This window comes from Canis lupus, chromosome 10 (genome assembly GCF_011100685.1).
Source record: "Canis lupus familiaris isolate Mischka breed German Shepherd chromosome 10, alternate assembly UU_Cfam_GSD_1.0, whole genome shotgun sequence".
Classification (NCBI taxonomy): domain Eukaryota; kingdom Metazoa; phylum Chordata; class Mammalia; order Carnivora; family Canidae; genus Canis; species Canis lupus.
The window spans coordinates 1,151,721-1,166,223 of record NC_049231.1 but is presented as its reverse complement, the minus strand read 5'-3'; the positions used below and the strand labels follow the sequence as shown (position 1 = coordinate 1,166,223).

Here is a 14,503-nt window from a genome sequence, read left to right as displayed (position 1 = left end):
AATAAATAAATAAATAAGTAAGTAAGTAAGTAAGTAAGTAAGTAAGTAAGTAAGTGTGGGACCACAAGCCTAGGAACTCTTTTAGTTATACTTGGGATTGCCAGCAGGTGGTACTACCATGATTGAGTTAGCTAGGGAAGAGGCCCTATACCTTGTTCCCAGGATCTGAAACACTTCAGAATAAGAGTGTTCCTGGACCAGACAAGATATCATAAAACAAAATGGGATCTTTAGATCATTTATTCCAATAGTTTTCAAACGTGCAAAAAAAAGCAACAGAATCTCATTTTTTTTTTTTTTTTACATTCATTAGAGACACTGAGAGAGAGAGTCAGAGACATAGACAGAGGGAGAAGCAGGTTCCTCGCAGGGAGCCTGATGTGGGACTTGATCTCCAGACCAGGATCACGCCCTGAGCCAAAGGCAGACACACTCAACCACTGAGCCACCCAGGTGTCCCTCACACAAAATCTTTTTTTTTTTTTTTTCCTCACACAAAATCTTAAAATAAAAGCAGAACCATTTTTTCAGTGGGTTGGGGAGGCCAAAGCCCTACAATGACACCTCAGCTCAGAAGAGGGCGCCCTGGAGAACTCTGAAGTTCTAGGGACACCTGAAGAAAATCACTCATCTAAATCACTCTCCAGGGGATCCCTGGATGGTTCAGTGGTTTGGTGCCTGCCTTTGGCCCAGGGCGTGATCCTCGAGTCCCATGTCAGGCTCCCTGCATGGAGCCTGCTTCTCCCTCTGCCTATGTCTCTGCCTCTCTTCTCTCTGTGTCACTCATGAATAAATAAATAAAATCTTAAAAAAAAAAAAATCACTCTCCACTTCACAGAATAAACCAAGGCTCACAGAAAGGTCTGGTATCACAGAGGCACTCAGTGGCAGAGTTGGTTCCAGAATCTAAGTCTCTCAACAGAACTGAAAAGGAAGACCAAATCTTCTACTTCATCCCACTGATCTTTTTTTTTTAAGACTTTTATATATTTATTCATGAGAGACACCGAGAGAGAGAGAGAGAGAGAGAGAGAGAGAGAGAGAGAGGCCAAGACACAGGCAGAGGGAGAAGAGGCTCCCTGCAGGAAACCCAATGTGGGACTCGATCCCGGGACTTCAGGACCACACCCTGGGCCAAAGGCAGCACTAAACCACTGAGCCACCCGGGCATCCCCATCCCACTGATCTTGAAGGCAGAAGGATTAGGGCTCTGTTCTACCATCCATTACTGGGGGACCTTGGGCATATCACCTCACAGTGGGGGCTTTGGTTTCCTTATCTATAAAAAAGATCAGAATTATTTTATTCTGTTTGGGTCTGTTTCAAAGGAACAAATGCTAGCATAGCAAGAAATAGTGGGGAAAGGATAAAGATTTGGGGGCAAATCGGTCTTTAAGTATTGTGACCTATAGTTAAACGAATTTCTGATTCACTATCAAGTTATTTAGGCCAACACTTTGGTCCCTTGAGGAAGAGGGGACAGATTTTTTTGGTGACCTTCCAAGTGACATTCTTCATTAATCTCATTTCCCACTCTGGCATCTCTCACCTTGCAAAGCCAACCCCTCTGCTGGTCCCACTGGTGTCTCGGAGGATTCGAGTGGAGATAACTTGGCCAAAAGGCTTCAGCATCCCCTCTAGTTCTTGCTCATCCATTGACAGAGGAAGGTTTGATATGTATAAATTTGTGGGGTCCTGCTCCTGTTGCTATGGAAAAAAAGGGAGGAAATGAAACTCACATCTCTCTTTTTTTTTTTTTTTTTTTTGAAACTCACATCTCTTATCCCTCTACAACCCTCAGCCCTCATCAAAAATTACATCTCTGAAAAAAAAAAAAATTACATCTCTGAAAAGACATAGTAGGAAGGGGGCCACATAAACCAAACCAAAGGAATCTTAACTGTTTATAACACTTAGTCTCACTGCCATGGATTGGATGTTGAGTCCAGGCCAAAAAAAAAAGAAGAAGAAAGCAGATTTAATATTTCTAGTACTTTAGAAGCCCATAATACAAGTCACTGATGAAGTTTTGGCTGTCTCTTTAAGAACCAGGCAGGGCAGCACTCCCTGCCAACAGCCTACTCCAGGGGATGGATTCTCTCGGACTGCACTGCTCCCCTGCTGGACTGTTTTAAGTAATCCTCCCTCCTTCCTCTTCCGGCCAGAGCAGAATCCTCTAAGTAGGAATGCCTGTTCACTCCCCAGTGGAGAGAGAGCAGGAAGAGGGAGAAGGGGAAAGGGAAGGTAATGTGCTGCCTTTGGCCCAGGGCGTGATCCTTGAGTCCCATGTCAGGCTCCCTGCATGGAGCCTGCTTCTCCCTCTGCCTATGTCTCTGCCTCTCTTCTCTCTCTCTGTGTCACTCATGAATAAATGTATAGCTTACTGGGTCAGCTTGCAGCCCGGAGAGCTCTAGTCTCATAGGAACTCTGAAAGCTCCTGAACTCCACTGTGAGAGGGCTTTTCTCCAGAAAGAAGAGGTTTCGGAAGAGCCCCTCCAGGGAGTAGAATATACAAAATGGCAAGAACTTCCCATAGCTGTATTGTTAAGAATTTAAGTAGTCACTGCCCTAGACAGTGGGTCACCAGCAAACTCCAACCCCTCTTCTGCCTTTCCCTTCAGGACTTTTAATTCTTTAACCACACAGTAAGAGGTGCCAGGTAGGCCTGCCTCATCAGCTCTATAGAGTATTCACAATGACTTCAGAAAGGCAAGGGAGCAATCCCACCTCAAAAAAGGGAGAGAAAAACCTCTGGTTTTCTAATAGTTTGGATTAAGATAAAAGCTCCAGGGAGATTCAACAAGGAAGGACAGTTTCCTTCCTTGCTTTGGCTTCCCTCTCCCCAACTCCTAACAACTCTCCTACCCCTATCTCCCTCCCCCCACCCCACCTGCACCCAGAGAGAAAAGCACTGTTCTTAACTTCTGAGTTGGGCAACTGGCTTCTTCAGAGAATGTTGCAAAACTACTACAAGATGTCTGGTAGGCAAGTGGGGCCAGGGTGGAAATGGGGAAACAGCAAGAGAAAGGGAAGCCTCTTGACCCTCTTATCTGATTATAATATTTGATGAGAGGAACAGAGTCTCCAGATCTAACCTGCCACAGATTTTGAAGAACATCTTCCTCTGGCAGCCAAGGGGTACTGGGACCCTGGCCCAGCCCATCTTTGGCCAGACATAGTAAAAAAAATACTTCAGATAGCCCTCACCCATCAAATTCATGGCTTTAAACCCTCTGGAGGCCTTAGAACTCAAGCTCTGGTGCTAAGCACAACCCCTCTGAGGAACAGACATGGGACAGCAAGCGCCCTTACCTTTGCCATCTGTGCCTGTACACCACTGGCTTTCAGTGCTGTCACAGCTTTCTGTGCTGCTGAAGGACTGTCAAAGTCCACAAAGCCATAGCCTAGAACAGGGAAACAGCATCACTAGGAGGCGAGGGTGTAAGGGAGGTAGGAAGAAGAAGAAGAGTTTTCAGGAGACAGAGGAAGAATTATGATCCATGTAATAAAAGTAGTAGGGAGAAAGAGAAATTAAGACGTTTCATGTGGTCATCCATGTACTTGTCAAATCCCATGATATTTGGTCAGTTTTACAGCTAAGGCCGCCAAGGCCGATGAAGTCCTTGTGGTGTTGCCTTTCCCCTCCCCCCTTAAGAAATCTAAGGTTTCAGAAACGAGGTTCTTGTAATAATCCACAGCCCCCACCCCTAACAGAATTCTTTCCTGCTTTCTAGCCAAATCCCAAGAATGCTAGGAATGTAGGGAATACAGCCTCTCCACTGCAGATAGCCAGGCACCTGCAAGAATCCTGATCCACCCCAACAGATAGTCCTTCCTGTTCCTTCCTCTCTTCCATCCCCACTTAGAGCTGCTCAAAACCTAAACAAAGTTATTCATCCTTACAAGATAATACTAAGTCATCCCACCACTATCACCACAACAAGGCATTTCTAACGGTTTACTAAGTAGAAATAATCTTACCTACTCAAACCTACCAACCAATCTGGGGAATCTTCATGAAACATGAAGTCCAAAATAAGCACAAGGGACTCACAGGCACTCTGTGAAGGCTTCTAGCCTTGGGTCCTCAAAAGAGCATTTTCAGCTCTAGCTATCTGGTCACCAAACAATCTAACTATCTACTAGTCTTTTAAGCCTGAAAACCTTACAGAGACTCCTCGTCACTGGGTACTCTCACCTTTGCATTTGTTTGTGCTCTTGTCCAGTATGGCCTTAGTGGAGACAATCTTGCCATATCTAAGGGAAAATAAAATGCAAAGTGATAATGTTGGGGCAGGTATTTGGAACAGGTCAGGGACTGAGACATCTGGATGAATCCATGCCCCTTCTTCACAACTGTTCCCACTCAAACCTTAATAAAAACAAGAAAAAATGAATTTAAAATGTCATGCTTATCATATACACCTATTCTCCAAAGGTGCCTACAAGAAATAAGGTAACTGTAGTCCTTATAATATCAACACATTTCTCTCTTCTTCCCCAACTAAGACTCAGGTATTAGTTGGAAAGAGACTACTATCTTCTGGGAAAGAAGCCTGGTGATGTCCACATAACAGAATCTGTACAGGCAGAGCATTGGCTGGAATTCCCTGGAGACTAAATATAATCCTTAATAATTACTTATTTTCTTTTGGAAAAACACCATTCCTCCAATGAAAAATCATAGACACCTGTCTTTTCTGATACCCTGCTCTCCACCCCTGAGTAAAGGTTAACCTGAACCAAACTGTTTTTGTTCAAACCCTGGCTCTGGCACTGTGGAGCTGTCATCGTGGACAAGTCATTTAACTTTCTCAGGCCTCAGTTTCATTATCTGCAGAAACAGGGTTGTTGGGAATACGATATGAAATCATGGATACAAAGCACTAATGTCTACTACATGGCAAACACTTGAAAGTTCTTAACTGCTGTCATTTTTGTTATTATATTCAAGGAACCTTAACTTTAGTGAAAACGGTTCTCTCTCCTGGTTTACTTTATTCTAAGATTTCTATTTCTCACTGTCAAGACTTGAGTATGTTAGGGAGGTGAGTAGGTATAAGGCCACAGCAACAGTATAAGGACAATTTCCCAAAACTTAACAGTAAGACAAAATGAGGACTGAAAATATCCTTTCAATGTCATTCTGGAACACTGTCTACAAGGCCCATTTGAAATATATCTCGTTATCTAGGGGGGTATTTTTTTTTAAGATCTTATTTATTTATTCATGAGAGACAGGGAGAGAGGCAGAGACAGAGGCAGAGGGAGAAGCAGGCTCCATGCAGGAAACCCAATGTGGGACTCGATCCCGGGTCTCCAGGATCAGGCCCTGGGCCGAAGGCAGCGCCAAACCACTGAGCCACCCAGGGATCCCCTAGGGGGGTATTTCTTTGACTTACTACTTACTACTAGGGTCCAGACCTTGTGAAGATATATATTAACTTGTATATTTTGTCCAGTAGAAATACAAATAATTTCTTTTTTTAATTTTTAAAAAATATTTTATTTATTTATTTTGGGGGGTGGTGATGAAGCAGAGGAAGAGGGACACGCAGACTCCATGGTGAGCACAGAGCCTGACATGGGGCTTGATTCCCACCACCCCAAGACCATGACCTGAGCTGAAAAGAGAGAATCCCAAAGGTTACTGTTTTATACTGTCCTGTAGGATATGAACCAATTTTGTATATAACCTATAAATCTTATTCCAACATTCTTTCTTTAGTACCTATAAATATTCAGTCCCTCAAATGCTCTTTGAATCCATTTTATCATCTTATTGGTTCCCTTATTAATGAATGAAATAAATCTTGAGCATGTGTTTACCTATATTTGTATGAGTCATGTTTTTCAACTTTTTGAAAACTATACTTTGGCAGCAAAGTCATCTGGAGTTCCCCAAACTTGAGCAGTGCAGTATCACAGGTCAGGACTATATTACAATTGTTCCACTAGAAAGAAGTCTTTAAGTTCCACTCTAGGAAGGTGAAAATTAAAGAATCAGAAGCATAGGATTTAACTGAAAACAGTTGGCAAGGACTGAATACGAGACCAATACCCTAAACAAGTGATGGTTTTGTTTGTTTTTTTAATTTCCCCTCTCATCCCTAAAGATTATATGATGATTGATATATTTTTTATTCCTTGGGAGCCTCTCACTGACTTTTTTGGTTGGGCTTCTGTCACCCACTGAATTAGACAGAATAAGCCAAGCAATGCCCTGGAGGCTGGGAAAAGAACACATTAAAATGGGGGTGGGGATGAATGTGGAGAGCCTAGCCCTTTAGGGCTACATATTTGGATTCTTTTCAAATTAAGGCAAAGGAAGGGATGCATGAGCCTGGCTAGAGGACATACATGCTGCTATCCCTATCAAGGCCTCAGGGTGGAGTTTGCTGTGGTCTGAGCAGGTTGAGATAAGAGCCCAGAGTTTCTACTACAGCTGACAATAGCTAGGGTGCTGCTGCTTCTTCCACAGAGGACCGAGCCTCTCCAGGAGAGCCAGGGGTTCCTATCCCAGACTCTTGTCTCTCCTGTCTGCCCAGCAGGGTTTAGGATCCAGCAACATTCACTTCCCCTACATCCCAGAGAGACAACTGGGACAAAACCAGGAAGTCCCTCTGTGCACGGTAAACATGCTTCCTAGAAAGGTTTAGCTCGCAGCATCCAAAAGGGTTTCAGCCACCTGCTCTTTTCTGCCTCCTTTTTGTCATAATTCATCTAGCACCTATTCTTTCCCTGCTTCATTTCTACTTCTCCATATCCCCTATTGAGCTCCTTAGTTCCATCCTATATGATGACCCTAACTATTCTCATCCCTTCAGACATAGTCAAAGGTAAGGCAACTGTTAGGAAGAGCAAAATGAAAGCCTAAAAGTATGGTGAAGTAGACCTGAGTTTTTGTCTTGTGGTCTTGCAGAATGAGAGGATTTATGTAGCACATTATAGTTAGTACTAGAAATACATGGTGCAGAAATCAACAAACCAGACTGATATGATAGTCTTTTCTCTCACACACCAATATTTCTGCCGATTCCCATTTCCCTCAAAAATTACTAGTTCTAGACTAAGTCCCCTCACTTCCATTTAAATAGTTTTCTAGCAAGGTGAGCTGAGGTAAAGAAACCAGTTTTACCCATATGCCTAGCCTTTAGAGATTGAGTTTGTACAGTGCAGTATTAGCAAAAACCTGTATGATTTGCATGGACCAAACCTCAAAAGAGTAAGGGACTTATAAAATATCTCTGATGACTCCTACAACTACATTTTGGGGGCAGAATGTTCTGCTTTTCCAAGATTTGGAACAGCTAGAATTTACATACACTGCTGTGGGAGTTTGAATTAGTTTAACCACTTCAAAAATTACTTAGTGTTATCTACAAAAGCTGAACACATGTATATCCTATGACTCATCAATTTATATTGCCAACATAAATGTGTACACATATGCACCAACATGTACAAGTTCATGGCAGTACTATTCATATTCATAATAGTCACAAACTAGAAACAACTCAAAATGTCCAGCAACAATAGAATGAGTAAATGAACTATGGTATATTCCTATAATGGAATTCCATAACGCAATAAGAAGAAACAAAGTTTTGCTACATGGAACAATGTAGATGAATCTCACAAATAACACTGAGCAAAAGAAGCCAGACATAAAAGGGCATTCCACTATATCATTATATTTATATGAAGTTCAAACAAACCACAGCAATCAATTATTTAGATATCATTGGGGGTAGGGGGGACAGAAACTGAGAGGCGGGCTTCTGAAGAGTTGGTGATGTTCTATGTTACAAGGGTATGTTCACCTTGTGAAGTCACTGTTGTATATACACTTAGGATTTGTGCACTTTTCTATGTTATATATAAATAAAAAGTTTTAAAAGATGGCTATTACACAGTCTAAGGTTCCTATTTCTATTTCTTTCCACCATTCACTTACCCAAACTCAGTTTTCCCCTCCTCATCCCCCAGATTTCTTCCTCTAAGCATTCCCTCAAATATATCATTTGAAACACATATTTTTCTGCCAAATGGAACTGAGCTGGCATCTTTGGATCCTTGCAATTTTTCCAGCATTCCCAACTGGGCTAATTCCATGGTAGTTATCTTTACCTCGTGACTCAAATATACTGTGAAGAACCCCAAAAGGTATGTAAGGGGTAGATGCAAAGCAACAGCCCTTTTCTCCACCTTCTCCTTTATCCACTAATTTGAGAGCTCCTCTAGTTCACTGGGATTATCTCTATCAGTAGAAAAGCTCCTAAGTGTACAATGCAATTGTCTAGTTCTACCTTCTTCTACCCCTACTGCCAACTCTCACTGCCTTCTAATCAATATCTTTAGAGACATTAAGCATTTCTATATGAGGTGTAAGGACAGGAATCTTTCCACAAAGACCATCAGTTCTGGGAGCACAATGGAAATAGTCACATACTCAGCTTCAAAGGCCAGCCCATCCTGACTTTCCTCAGAGAAACACACAAAGGGGAGGAATCCCTGGGTGGCTCAGCGGTTTCGCCCCTGCCTTTGGCCCAGGGCACGATCCTGGAGTCCCGGGATCGAGTCCCGAGTCCCGAGTCGGGCTCCTGGCATGGAGCCTGCTTCTCCCTTTGCCTGTGTCTCTGCCTCTCTCTCTCTCTCTATGTCTATCATAAATAAATAAAAATAAATCTTTAAAAAAAAAAAAGAAGCACACAAAGGTTTTATACATTAGAAGCAGGTAGAATTTCCTTAAGAGGGACTGCTAGGAAACCTTGTGACAAATAATACTGCATTTCAGGACAAGAGTATCTGACAAGAAGCCAGTATCACTGAATCTGTATTGTCTCTCAAGCCTCCTCACATGTTCCCCAACTTACGACTGGCACAATTTGACAAGGTCCTGGTCAGTAGTGCCTGGTTGCAATCCCCGAATATAGAGGTTGGTTTTGCTCAACTGGTCATTTCCATTGCTCCCACTGCTGCTGTTTGGGGTACTGCTGCTTGGACTAGGTGGTGCCATCTGCTGAGACAATGACACATATGGCTGCAGAAAGACATGAGGAACAGAAGGTCAGAAGATTATACATCTAGATATTGGAGAGTGAGGAAGAACCTGGCTCCATGGAAAGAATGATTCCAAACTTTAACAGCAATTAACTCAATAGAGAGTAAAAACAACACCAAAACTAAGGAATTCCTCTCTGTCATAGAATAAGAAAATACGTAACTGTCTTACCTATCTTTCATGAATAATGAGAGGCCAAAATAGGCTTGTTTAAGGTTTTGAAAAAAAAATACTTTGTTATAGTAGAATGTTTTTATCAGACTGATACTGGAGAACACAATGTATGCCTCTTAAGTTAATATAATGAGACAAGACTGACAATATCTAGGTTCTATTTGAAAATTATGAAGAGGGATCCCTGGGTGGCGCAGCGGTTTGGCGCCTGCCTTTGGCCCAGGGCGCGATCCTGGAGACCCGGGATCGAATCCCACATCGGGCTCCTGGTGCATGGAGCCTGCTTCTCCCTCTGCCTGTGTCTCTGCCTCTCTCTCTCTCTCTCTCTCTCTGTGACTATCATGAATAAATAAATAAAATCTTTAAAAAAAAAAAAAAGAAAATTATGAAGATGAGGGACACCTGGGTGGCTCAGTGGTTGAGCGTCTGCCTTTGGCTCGGGGCGTGGTCCCAGAGTCCTAGGATCAAGTCCTGCATCGGGATTCCTGCATGGAGCCTGCTTCTCCCTCTGCCTATGTCTCTGCCTCTCTCTCTGTGTCTCTCATAGATAAATAAATAAATAAAATATTTAAAAAAATAAAAATTATGAAGATGAAATAAAACTTTAAAACTATAAATAAATTTTACATATGATTCAAAAAAACTGTAGAATAGGAGAACTGCAAAATTCCTTCAAGATCTTAAACATTATTATAAACTTAGACAAATAAAATGAAATACAAATGACCATGTAAAAATACTAATTACCAGTAAAAACTAAAATTTGTTACCATACTAATACAGCTTTAGTCCTAAGTAACTTACAAATTTTTAAAAGTTTAAGTGACTGAACAATAGATACATTATGGTCAAGGAAACCCAAGATTTGGGATGAAGCATCCCTCATCTCTTGCTACTGATACCAAGGCAGGCAACGAGATTCTGTTACATTTTTAAGGTACTTCTGTTAGAGAAAAACTTCTGTTAGTTGGGTGAAACACGGATCCATTCCTCATGGATATTTTTTTTAATTTTTTTTTAATTAAAAAAAATTTTTTTTATGATAGTCATCACAGAGAGAGAGGCAGAGACACAGGCAGAGGGAGAAGCAGGCTCCATGCACCGGGAGCCCGACATGGGATTCGATCCCGGGTCTCCAGGATCACACCCTGGGCCAAAGTGCGCCACCCAGGGATCCCCCCTCATGGATATTTTAAATCCTTATGTCCTAATCAGGCTTCTAGTGTTTACATTTATATTTGGTTCATAATACTCTAAATTCGCACAGTTACCTATAATATAGTGCATTTTACTACATCATACTCATATTCCAGTTCTCCCTAAGCTCAAAACACTTTATAGTATTACTCTATTTGGAATTACTTCCCTCTCGAATGCTAGTTTCTTCTCCAGGTCGCCACCCCTACCCCTCTTTTTGGTGGTGGTGTTGAGGGCAAGCAGTAGTAACAGAAGAAAAAGAGAAACATGAATATCAAAGAGAAGAAATCTTCCTCTCCAAAGAATCTTAATTAATGTGAAGTGTGCCTCTTATATTTTATGACTCTGACCTTTAGCAAACTTTAAAATAAAATCTTTGCTTGGGCTAAAATGTGTTAAAGCAAGAATTTTCCTATCTTTGTCATTATACACAATAAAAATGTGCACTCACTTGCACAAACACAGCAGCTTATCCCTTGGCTCTACACTGCAGCAAAGAAGAGAACTAAGACCACATTCTGAGATGGCCCAAAGACTCATGACTTACTACTGCTACAATAACCCGTTATATTTCCCAACCTTGTCCTCTTTTCTTTTGCCAGCACTTATACTACGATTTCTCATATAGAACAATCCATATGATGGTGGTGACAGTCACATGATATAGTCAATAAAGGCAGATGGTGCATGCGGCATGTGTGTTTCTTTTTTTTAAGATTTTATTTATTTATTCATGAGAGACAGAGAAAGAGAGAGAAAGGCAGAGACACAGGCAGAGGGAGAAGCAGGCTCCATGCAGGGAGCCTGACATGGGACTTGATTCCGGGTCTCCAGGATCAGGCCCTTGGCGGAAGGCAGACATTCAACCGCTGAGCCACCCAGGCGTCCCTTCAATGTCATTCTTAAAACAAGTACTGTCAAAAAAGAAAAAAAAAAAAAAAGTATTGTCATTTCTAGATTTGAATGTATGACTTTTAGGTTTATTTGCCCTATTTTTGTCTTGTCTGAAAGTTGCTTAAAAATACACAATGGGGCAGTTTCAAAGATGCCAGGGCTATCCAAACGAGAACACAAGGGTTACTGAAGAATGAGATAAACTGAAAAGAAATTATTGATTTGCTACATAGCTATAACCTTGGTTTTAATACTAAGGCCTTAGCTATCATTTAAAACATCACTTAGGGCAGCCTCGGTGGCTCAGCGGTTTAGCGCCACCTTCAGCCCAGGGTGGGATCCTGGAGACCCGGGATCAAGTCCCATGTCAGGCTCCCTGCATGGAGCCTGCTTCTCCCTCTGCCAGTGTCTCTGCCTCTCTCTCTCTCTCTCTCTCTCTCTACGTCTCTCATGAATAAATAAATAAAATCTTTAAAAAATAAAAACATGACTTAGTTGATAATAAACTTGCTGCAAGGCCTGAAAAATTCCTAAGGAAAAAGATATGGTTAAAAAAAAACCCAAAACCTTGGGGGTGCCTGGGTGGCTCAGCTGGTTAAGTGTCTGCCTTCGGCTCAGGTCATGATTTCAGGGTCCTAGGATGGAGCCTGGCATCAGGCTCCCTGCTCAGCAAAGTGTTTGCTTTTTCCCTCTCCCTCTGCCCCTCCCTCATTCTCTCTCTCTCTCTCTCTCAAATAAATAAATAAATAAATAAATAAATAAATAAATAAAATCTTTAAAAGAAAAACAAAAAACCCTTTTATCTCTTAATTCAATGCAGCTGAAATTGCCACATAGGTTTGGCTCCAAAGAGAAATGGTAAAAAAACAAAACAAAACAAAACAACCCTCATTTTGAGTGGTAAGAGAGTCTAAGAAAAAGAAAAGAAAACTTGAAAAAGTCCCTAGGTAAAGCCTATATGGATTCCCAAAGGAAACTATTTGGGCAGACATAATAACTAATGTAAACTAAAAACCATGTTTACCTATGTATATAAGCAAGAAAAGGGTAGTATGTACAAGGGTACAGAACTGAGATATTCTTATGGGGGAGGGAAGCATAGGGCAGTATTGACTCTCTTGACTCCTACTGAAATGGTTCTCTGAGGTCACTGGTCCTGTCAGGGCCTAAGCTAGACACTGAAGAGCAAGATATTTCCTTAATTCTTCTGTACTATAGATTTCATAAACCAAAGCAGACTCTAAATTCTAAGCTAATTTGCTTTTTATCACAATGTCCTAAAATATGTCATTTTCATGTGAGGTAAACTCCAGGGTTATTAGAGAAGCTGAAATGGCTGAGTTATTAGTACACCAGGTTCTCTTTAGGAAGGGACAGAAATCTATTATAGCATCTATCAGTTAACTATGTCCCTTTGAATGACATGTAGTTTTGTTCTGCTGCTAGAAGAAAAACTGGCAGGTTGTTACTTATAACCTTGGTTCACATTCATGTAGGTGGAACTCCTGAAGTCATTTGAATTAGTGGCCCTTCAGAACAGGACTTGGAGGGACGTCTGGGTGGCTTAGTCAGTTAAGTGTCTGACTTCAGCTTAGGCCATGATCTCCGGGTCCTCAGATCAAGCCCCATGTCAGGCTCCCTGCTCAGAGTGGAGTCTTCTTCTCCCTCTCCTTCTGCCCCTTCCCTGCTTGTTTGCATACACACACACACACACACACACTCTCTCTCTCTCTCTCTCTCTAAAATAAATAATAAATAAAATCTTTAAAAAAAACCAAAAAGACCAGGACTCGGAATTGTACTATGCCCTATAATTCCAAGATATGACCCCTTTAAACAAGGGTCCTCACATTCAGCCTAGAATCTTAGATACCTTAGATTATTAAATTTGCCTTCAGAAAGGAAGGATGGTAGTATATTATGTATCAAAGGAATATGCAAAGTTATCTGGTAGAAGAGTACAGGTATCAGTCTTCTCACAAGGGAGATTTAATTCTGGAAGTGAGTGGGAAACATTGATGGGTTTATAAACAGAGACACAATATCACATTTCTCAGCTGCATTATCAAAGCTGGTTTAGAGAGGTGGGAAACCAGAGGGTGAGACTAGTTAGGAGATATTAGACATGAAGGGAGGTAAGGAAAAAGCCTAAAGATTGGTGGGGTGGTGTTTAAAGGACGTGCAGAGAATAGGCTGTGATGAATTTCTTAAGAGTATCTGGGAATAAATACTTGGGGAAGGGTCTAGGATGGGGATCCAGAAATGTAGAACTCTTTCATCTTTATCCAGAAAAAAAAAATCGAATTCCCCTCTTCCTGTAGCAGGAATTTTATGTTTCTTGTGTTGCTGAGTTGTAGGAAACTGGGAGACAAGACAGTGTTCTTCCTTTTGTTCTCTTTCAAGAGATCTTAATGGTAGAGATGATAAAATGCCAACCCCCCAATCACTAAGTTTCCATCAGATCTTTAAGAGAATGATCCAATAAGATAAGCTACTTGTGAATTAAATGTGTTTTTGTGTTTCTTTTAATTTGGAAAAGAGATAGCAAGAGAGAGCACAAGCTGAGGGGAGATGGAGAAGCAGGCTCTCCACGATGCAGGGAGCCTGCCATGGGGCTTGATTCCAAGACCCTGCAATCATGACCTGAGCTGAAGGCAGACACTTAACCAACTGAGCCACCCAGGCATCCTTAAATTATAATGTAAGTAAAACGCTGTCTTCGTTCTGAAAATTAGATTCTAATCAAGTGTTCATTTTGTGTGGTTTAATAAAACTGAGAAATCCTGTATCCATTCATTTGCCATCAGAGTCATCCCCATCCTGGGTCCTTGTCTTTACTTATTACCATCAGAGCAGGAGAAAACCCCATCCTATGTCTAGTGCTTAGCTAACTAAGTTCCTAGCATTTAGTATATAGGCATGGATATATGCTAAAAGGAGTAAAACTCAGGGGATTTGCTAATTGTGTATCATTATAATAAACCCCTAAAAAAATCTCACAGATATACAATCCGGTGACCTGACATCAAAATTCTTATTGCAACTTGGATATGGATGATCTAGAAGACATGTTTCTGGAGCTGGTGGTCTCTAGAACATATAACACATCTGAACTTTTTTTTTAAAGTAAACTCTATTCAACATATGGGGCTTGAACTCATGCCTCCAAGATCA

The 14,503-nt window shown here is 41.4% G+C and overlaps 1 protein-coding gene across 12 annotated transcripts in view; it reads right to left on the bottom strand.

Annotated features, from left to right (window-relative positions):
• Window positions 1–14,503, bottom strand: part of RBMS2 (RNA binding motif single stranded interacting protein 2) — a 91,913-nt gene that overhangs the window by 16,764 nt on the left and 60,646 nt on the right. For all 12 annotated transcript variants that reach the window (XM_038549701.1, XM_038549710.1, XM_038549708.1 and 9 more), the window contains 4 exons: window positions 8,877–9,043; window positions 4,199–4,257; window positions 3,313–3,404; window positions 1,550–1,707 (listed from right to left, as the gene is read on the bottom strand). In XM_038549701.1, the coding sequence (XP_038405629.1) occupies window positions 1,550–1,707; window positions 3,313–3,404; window positions 4,199–4,257; window positions 8,877–9,043 (476 nt within the window). The remainder of the gene's footprint in view (window positions 1–1,549; window positions 1,708–3,312; window positions 3,405–4,198; window positions 4,258–8,876; window positions 9,044–14,503) is intronic.